Source organism: Setaria italica, chromosome III (genome assembly GCF_000263155.2).
Source record: "Setaria italica strain Yugu1 chromosome III, Setaria_italica_v2.0, whole genome shotgun sequence".
NCBI lineage: Eukaryota > Viridiplantae > Streptophyta > Magnoliopsida > Poales > Poaceae > Setaria > Setaria italica.
In genome coordinates this window covers 22,182,470-22,191,725 of record NC_028452.1, presented here as the reverse complement: position 1 = coordinate 22,191,725, position 9,256 = coordinate 22,182,470, and the positions used below count along the sequence as shown (strand labels likewise).

Here is a 9,256-nt window from a genome sequence, read left to right as displayed (position 1 = left end):
GTACACCGCCAACGAAGGAGTTGACAACAGCGTTGTGCACCATGTTGGAAAGTACCGGGGACTGATCAATGAAGGCGTGATGAATAGACTGTTGAATCATATCGGACATTTTATCCGAATCCTCAGAAATCGTGATCTGGCGGGGATCAGGGAATGGAGTCTTTTTGATGGTCTCCCCGCTTCTGGAGCGACTGAAAGACTTCAGGCAAGCTTTCCGGAACTGAGCCGTATACTTGTCCAGCTCTTCCTTCTGGTCGTCCTTCAGATCTGCTTCCGTCACCTCGATGACGTTATCTTCGGAGACTTCAGCAGCTTTCGACATAATGGTGGTTGTATTGGTCCCACCGAGCGTGCCAAAAGTGTGTTGGCGCTAGAAATCGGTCAATCGAATCCCAGCGACCGACACACGACCCGGGAGAATCTGCTTAGCTCCTGTTCGGGTGAATGCCCTGGTGCGGTTCGCGCGGCGTGCCAGCCAATCTGACCTGTTGATTGGCAAGGAAGAATACGTGTCAGGTTCAGAGATCACGATCGGCTAAGTTTCCGATCTCGAAAGAGCTTATCAGCGAATCGGCCGATTTGCTTTAACAAAGGAATCGGCTATGAAGCAGCCGATCACTATAGCCTTGTAGACAGAAAACTACTAGAGTAATCGATACAAAGCTATGACAACAACACTAGGAATAGATCTAATCGGCAGTAAATGAATTTAACAACAGAAAGTAAAAAGAGCCAACACTACCGATTCCTAGCTGGATAACTGGTGATAAAGACTAGAAAAACAGGTAAAACCTATGAATCTAGCAAATATCGATAACTAGTGAATAAATCTAAACGAAACAACAGCGATGCGCCCGAAGTTAAAGCTTAGATATTACTCGATAAGCGGAACTTACAGAATCGGCCGGAGATCAAGATGATGCAGCCCTGCCAACCCGCACGAACTCGTGAAAAAGAGGAAAGTAATGGCGAAGTCGCCTGCTTGAAAGTAAGTACGAGGAAAAAGTAGTTTGTTGTATTGATTGGTTCATCATTACAGATTTACAAAGGTAGCTATTTATAGCCCCGTACAGATATTTCCTTAACCGACTAGAATTCTATCCCTAATTCAAAAAGAAAACGAATATCTACAAGCACGATTCGTGCTAGGTTGGTTACTCCACGCTTCGTGGGCTGATTTCCACCTTACCCTTCTACTCCTTTCCAAGCCCATACAGGCCCAATTATCCCATCCCCCTAATCGGCCGATTTCTCATCGGCAAAAGGCTACCGATTGGGACTTTGGTCTACATCGACCTGAAGCGAGACAGGAGTCACCGGCCGATCTCACACTGTAGCACCATTTGGCTGATTCCCAACTGTGCTTCTCCGATTCCCTCTCTTCTTGGCGCCGATTCTACTAGTGACGAAATCTGGCGTCAACAGGTACGTTCGAAGCATCCTATGACAACCTCCCTGTTCTGTTGCACACCATTTGTCAGAGAAATCCTGGAAGCTTCTACGACTTGAAAACCTATCCATGTGTTCAGTTTCCAGGGAAATAGGTCCTGCAGCAGTCATTCCTCGCGTTGGGTCCTTGCATTCAGGCTTTCCGGCTATGTCGACCAGTCATTTGCATTGATGGCACATTTCTGACTGGAAGGTACAAGGGAAAAATATTGACAGTTGTTGGGATCGATGGCAACAATCATGTGTTGCCGCTTGGGATCGTATTCGTGGAGAAGGAGTCTAGAGATAGTTGGTATTGGTTCCTCGAGAGGGTGAAGAACATGATTGTGATGGACGTCGAGGGGGTTTGTCTCATTCATGATCGGCACAAAGGCATTATGCAAGCAATCGAAGATCTACAGAATGGAAGTCAGGAGCGTTTCAGGGCGTCAATATGGCCGGAATTGAAGAGTAGGTGGTGCATGAGGCATATGGGTGCGAACTTTCATAGGCAATTCAAGAACAATACCCTTATGAAATTGTTCAAGCGCCTGTGTAGCCAGAATCAGGAGAAGAAGTTCAACTTGCTATGGAAGAAACTTGAGGACTTCACAAAGAAGCAATGCGAGGAACTAGCGAAGATGTCAGTCAATATTGAGGCCGACCACCCTGTGTGTCTCTGGAGGACGTCGGGCTCGACGGTCCAAATGTCAGGCGCAGATGGGGAAGATCCATCAAGAGCTTCTCACAGTGGATTGAGAATGAACCGAAGAAAAAGTGGTCATTACTCTTTGATGACGGAGGTGCACGGTGGGGTATAATGATGACAAACCTAGCTGAGGTTTACAACTGGATCCTGCATGGTGTTCGGGGCCTACCCCTTGTTGGTATTGTGGAATTTTACCTATACCGCACCATGAAGTATTTCAAGGAAAGGTACCAGTTGGCTGATAACTCAATGCGTGACAACCACATAATCTATGGGTACAAGATGATAGAGTACATGGAGGGTGCGATTAAGAAAGCTTATTTGCATTGTGCGAAAAAAGTGGCAGCCGTGGAACGCCAGTTCAAAGTTGTTTGCAGGGACAAAGTTCGAATGGGTGGGAGGCGCGAGAGACACACACATGAGTGCATCATCAGCAATGAAGGTTGTGTTTTCTCTTGCCACAAGCTAAGGTTGCTTCACAGGTCTTGCACCCATGTCATTGCTGCATGCATCGAGGCCGGGGGCTTCAACCCCGTCATTTCGTGCCACACTATTTCCTAAAAGAAACCATATGGAAAACTTGGAGGAACGAGATTTATGGATATCGTTTACTAGGAGACTTTGTCAACAATCTTGGGAATGCCGCCCGCTACATTCCTGACCCTGATCCAGAAATGTTCCAAGGGGTCGGGCGACGCGGGAACAGACGTATCTGTAATGACATGGATCAATCTGAAGCAGGTCCTGATGTCTGACTCTGCTCCAAGTGCCACGAAGCCGGTCACACCTACAAGAACTGCCCGACAACGACGTATTAAAGTGCGAGCACCCAAGCTGCATCTAATAACTTGTAATGCAATGTAATATTTATCTTAAGTTATGTTATTGTAACTTAAGTTGTGACCCTAATGTAATGTTTATTTGTTGTTGTGGTCGAACTAATATTTATCATGGACACTTTTATTTGTAATAACTCATGTGTTGTGTATTTTATTTCTCTTACGTCTTCGAGTCTTTATTTTTTCATTACTTGTGTTACAGGTATGGCGCACCCAGTTCTACAGGGGTACCAGACCCCTGAGTTGCTTGACCCTACCTTGGACGGACAACACAGGTTGTACATGTCAACCGTACGAGGTTCGACTCTCGGCACGTTTCGAGCATGTAAGCCGCTCTCGACCATGCCGATCGACGCACGTTAGATCCGCAGGTATATCGTACTTAGTAGAACTTGTGTGTTAAGTTCAATAATTAATTTGTTTAAACTAATTAATTTTTTTTGCATGATACAGGTTACGTGCGGCGGGCCTTCTCCTTGTAGCTAGGTTAGTGAAGGGTGACGTGGTCGACAGCGCTGCGCGACGCGGTGAGAGGTCCACACGGTTCCAGTTTGACATGTCGCTTCTAGGAGCTCTGCTGGACCAGTAGCGGCTGGAGACGCACACCTTCCACCTCTCGGTTGGTGAGATGACCCTCACACTCAAGGACGTCTCCATGCTACTCGGCCTTCCACTTGCAGGGCCCGCTGTAGCTGCGATGGACGTCCCGCCTACATGGCATATTCTACATAATTGAAATAATCGAAATAATTATTAAAACTATATAATTGAAATAATCGATCAAAAGGAAGGACAAATATGCGGAAAATAACGGAGTACATAACCTAAGGACAACACAATGAAAAGTCCAACGGTACACAATATTCTCCATGAATAAACCATGAAACTAGCCAATAATAGAGACTATTGAGTACAACAAGGCAACTTTCCCTTCCTTAGGGCATCGGTATTCTCCTCGATCGCTGCTTTCGCTCGGCGTGCATGCTCAAGTTTCCTCTCCCTCTGCTCCCTCTCCGCAGCAACACGCCTCCTTTCCTCCTCTTCCTTATGCTCCTTCTCTGCAGCCTCCTCTCTGAGTCTCTTCTCCATCATCTCCTTGTTATTTGCCACCCACCGCAACATGTACTGCATCTCCTCCTTGTCTTCAGGCTTGATCTCAATGTCAATCCACTGCTCAAAATCACAGAGCGGTGGAGGGGTTTGCAACAAATGTATTTTTTACAAAATAAAAAAATCATGCAAGATGTCATATGACACAAAATAATTATTACATAACATCAATTCCTCACCATCTTGTTAATGCGGTGCTGACGAAGCGTAGGCTCAAACTGAAAGTTTGAACACATCCAATACCTCTGCCTCTACGTGTCATCTGCATCAGACTTGGCTACCTTGCAAGGATCGCCGCAAAAGCACATGGGCACTGGAACACCACTAGGCAGAGGCAAAAGGTCGAAGGCATTTTCGGTCAATGGAACACCACTCCACCTTTACCATTTTCGTTGTAAGAACCGAAAGCAACTAACATTAAACCATACGACTAACAGTTAACGTGATAACGTGCACTGAAATTACCTTGGTTTCCTAGCTTTTCCACGCCTTGACATCCTACGGTTGTATAATATAAATATTAAAATTACATCAAACTATACTGCGCTAGATTTACTATGAACTAAATACTGAATCTACTGTACTAATTAATCTAGATTTTTGTACATCTAAAACCACAAGATATTTCTAAATCTTACTACGAGATTGAAAAATATACATGATGACGATAGTTTTTTCCCTTCTTTCCTCTCTTTTTTCGTTTTTTCCTCCTTCTTTCTCTTCTTTCCTCTCTTTCTTTCCCTCTTCTTTCCTCGTTTTCTTTCTCTCTCTGGTTCCCCTTCCCCTCTTTGTTTGGGCTGTTGCGGCGTCGGTTTTATAGGGAGAACCCCCACCGGTTCATCCGGCGGTAAGGATCCTTACCGCTGTTTCAACCGGCGAAGGTTCCTCGATCCGCGCGCGCACTACTTTGGCAGCAGCGCTAAGGCTCTCCCGCCTACTGAAACGGCGGCAGGGATCGGCATAGGGGGAGTCAGGCCCTTACTGCTCGCAACCGGCGGTATAAGCCCATTTTTACAATTTTTTTATTCAACTATATATTTCTGCAAAATCGAAAAAAATTTACAATTTTTTTATTCAACTATATATTTCTGCAAAATCGAAAAAAAATATAAAATAAAAAAAATTCGTTGAGGAGCCAACATGGAGTGGGCCGTATTACAGAAATCAAAATTGAGAACGAACAAATACAGCCCACATCAAACATCTGCTTGAAGAAACAATCGAGTGAACAGGGAAAAGAAAAACACTCGAGTGTTGGTTAGTAATTCCGTATCTTTTATCTTTTGACAAAAAAAATTACTCACAAAATCTTCTCTTCCAACTTGCAACAATAGCCAACTTCCATTATATCATGCTATCTGTAATGAACACGAGATGCCCCTCTTTAAGAGTTTGTATCAGTTTCATTTGTCAAATTTGAATGGTACAGCAAATTGCTCAAGTGTGGATCTTTACTATTGGCAACCCCAAAAATCTTGCAAAATAGCAGCTGGCCAGGTTGAAGCTCTTCTGCGTGAACTCGTAGCTGGGGCTGTCCTTTCTTTCAGCAGGACAGCTGGACCGAGCTGATCCTCAGTAACCTTGTCACTAATGATACACCAATATACAGCAGCAGAGAAATGAACAGCTACAGAATGAACAGAATAAATGAAATTACAACAGTAATGGAGAAACCCCCAGAAAACACAAAACTATGCTTTGTATACTCTGTCCTCGTGGCCTCAAGGATAAACGTGCACTTCAACTACAGATTGTATCCTTATACCAACTCCATCAGAAGAGGGTCTCCTTTGGACATCAGCCGAATCACCTTTATGAAATCAATCTCATTCATAACTTTCACAGGGAAAACAGCAGGTGCTTGAGCTGTATAAATAGTTGAGAATGTTGCATTGGCTGGCAACTGGGTCTTGAACACTGTTCCAGCCAGAGCATCAGAGTCAAAATTTTGAGGCGAGTCCATCGCCAAGAAGAACATCGGGACTGCAATCTTGTGATGCAAATCCAAACTGCCAACAAGACCCACAAGATCACCAAAGTCCTCAACAAATCGCCGGGGCACATAGAAGAGTTCACTGCCACAAAATGCGATCTTCTCTTCGCCCATGTTTTCCTTATAGTTCGTCTGGAAATGAACTGGGGAATTGCCAATGACTTGCTTCACCAGTGCACCCTGTTTTACAAACCATTCCTCCTTATTGCTCTCCAGTGGGACAGTAACCCAAGAATGTGCAATCTGCAATCATAAAGTATAACGTGAATCCTATAGTATTATGAGCCATCAATAAGAGATAGGTGGCGAGAACTGCAAAGGTACAGTATACAAACCTTATTTGTGATCCAAAGTTTGTCCTTGTCGGCTTGCAGCAGGTTCCAGTAGTTTAGAATCATGTGGTCTTGAAGGAAGAGAAATCCATCTGCACCACTATATCTTTCGAAGACCTTGGGCAAATACCTGATGAAACATAAGAGTTCAAGTACGATTAGCAAAAATGGCAGTATTGTACTATCCAGTGAACAGAATTCTAAAGAACATAAAATGATTTACACTCGATTTAAGGAAAAACAACATACATTAGATTCACCCCTAAAGCACATATAAGTCAAAAATTGCCCGAATAGCACTAAAAAAGGACTCATGGATGGCACAATTTACACTAGTCAACTTCAATGTTATAAACAATTAGTCTGGCATAGATTATCTCCCACACATTAAACCCAGAAATTTTTACTAAAAGTAGTTAACAATGTATTTTTTAGGGAAAAAAAGAGCCGATGTACATTCGAACACAGGTTAATTTTCAGGACCCAGTGCAATTTAAGTTACAGAAAAAAGAAGTCATGTATGCTGAATCCAAGGGTTCAGAAGCTGTCCATGGCTTCAAGCATGTTTTGGATTCCAGTGTGGCATGTGGTGGTGTCTATCTGTTAAATTCCCATGGTCAGGGTAGGACAACTATACACATTGATGCCATTTCATGAGAATTCATGGTTGAACTCTTGGTTTATCCAGCCTCATTGAAAATTGATCTAATTGATTGCTACCTTCTAATAACTCCACCATTTTGTTGTTAGGTTACATACTAGGAAGTACAAACACTAAGTTAACCTGAGCTTTATATTCAGCTCTTACAGTAGAAAGGTACACCCATGCCACAATTAGTCTAATCAGGTCACCACACAAATCAAATGCAAAGTCTTGATGTAAGACACATATGGATGATCAAGGAAATGGAGGCATTTTTCAATGAATTGTGGGCATCTATAACTCAAATGGAAAAAAGAAATGGATTCTCATTGCCTAAACATCACAATGTCACACATAAGATCACAGAGACAATGACCATAAACAGTGCAGAAAGCTTCAATGTGCCCAAAAAAAAATATTGCTATGCTAATACAATGAAATAATAGTACTATGTTTATTGGTTCAAATGGATCAGAGATCAAATCAGTTTAGCAAGTTTATAACTCTATTTGCAGATAGCCTGAGCTTGTCATCAAGAGAAGATACACTAGTACAAATTCTACACTATTAGCAATGGGGCTCACACTGTCATCAAGTATGTCCAGGTTCGATCTTATGAATGTGGATACACATGTTTATGAGATGCAACCATATAGGCCAAAGCTTCAAGAATCGTTTGTTAAGGTTCACAAAATGTGCCACCCTAAGTGATTAATAGGAACCTATTTCTGACAAATTGGTTAAGGAATTAAACAGCATTGCTCTGGCATATTCTATTAACATCTACGCAGTTGAATTTTCTATCAAGTGTAAATCATGTTTGAAGAAGAGTTATAAAGAAGTAAGAAAAGAGTTATTGGGCGTAGTAAACACTCACTTATAAGCGTGTGACAGTGTAGAGCGTTCAACAGCAAGCTCTGCATTGCTCTGCTCAGCAAGAATGATGACCGTCTTGAAAATCCTTCCATAAAGCAGCCTCCATTCAAGTGCCGTGCGATCCACAGGCCCACTAACATGCATGATCATCACAACATTTCCAAAGTTCTTTCTCCACTTAATAAGATTTCCAATCTCATAGTTAACTGTACCAATCTCATCGACCCCAAGATGCACAGATGGCAGCTTCTTGGGCACAAACTCCTTCATGTCACCCTCTCCAATGGTTGCCCGCTGCCTGTCAATCTCCAATGACATGAGCCGAGGCTGCCGATAGCCCACAGCAAGCAGGTCCTGAAGCCAAGCAGCTGTTAATCTAACATCCTGCTCTGTCCAGAACCCTTCCTCAGCCATGGCATAGCTCAAATCAAGAATCTTCTCAAACAGCGTCCTCTTGTTCGACCTCCACTCATTCAGGAACTTGATCAGCCGACCAACATTCACGTGCAGATCCTTCTCCTCTGCGAATGGGTACGCTTGAATATGATCCTTCCTGTAAATAGTTGGTGGATAGAAAGCCACATATCCACCAATCTCCCACAAGATCCGTTGCGCCCAGTACCCACGGATCACATCTGCTGCCATTGAGCTCACAGACACCGGCATCATGAGTCCCCAGAAAGCTGGTGACTGGAACAATGTATTGAACGAGTTCACTGGTGCCATCATGCCCTGTGGTAGCGCGACCTTTGGGGCCTCTGAGTCGAACCTCAGATCAAATGCCGAAGTTGGTGGCTTCCGAGTGAAGTAGAACACAGCATCCACATCCGGCAACCCATCTGACAGCCCCTGCTGAATGAACTGCCGGCCACTGAACACTTCGGTGTAGAACACCTCATGTGCCACCTCTCCAACCTTATCGAGTGGCAGCCCCCGCGGCCAGACCGATCGCTGGCCAAAGTGCACGTAGGGGTTCACCACCGTGCGATTGGGATCCGCGTGGCTGTACTGGAGCAGCACGGGGTGGTTGGTGACTCCAGATCCCAAATCCACATCGAAATGCTTCCCCAGATCGTTGCCCGGCACCTCGGCGCGGTCGTCGGCGTCGAAGATCACCTTGGCCCCGTGCTGGATGGCGAAGAGGTAGCCCGCCGTCTTGCGTACGTGGGAGCCGTAGGGCAGGAAGTCGACGGAGCGGTACCCGAGCTGCGCCTGCAGCTCGAGTGAGAGGAAGATGGCGCCCTTGAGCTCCCACCCGGTCGGCGTGTGGGAGTCGCCGACGGCGAGGAGCTGCCACCCCTTGACGCGCGCGAGCGCGGCCAGCGC

At 44.7% G+C, this 9,256-nt stretch overlaps 1 protein-coding gene across 1 annotated transcript; it reads right to left on the bottom strand.

Moving 5' to 3' along the window:
- Nucleotides 1-5,396: 5,396 nt before the first annotated feature.
- LOC101755121 (probable glycosyltransferase STELLO2) lies at nucleotides 5,397-9,256 on the bottom strand (the record flags this gene model as incomplete). Its single annotated transcript, XM_004963735.2, has 3 exons — nucleotides 5,397-6,322; nucleotides 6,415-6,541; nucleotides 7,932-9,256. Coding segments are annotated over 3 exons (1,929 nt in total), but the record flags the coding sequence as incomplete, so codon positions are not given.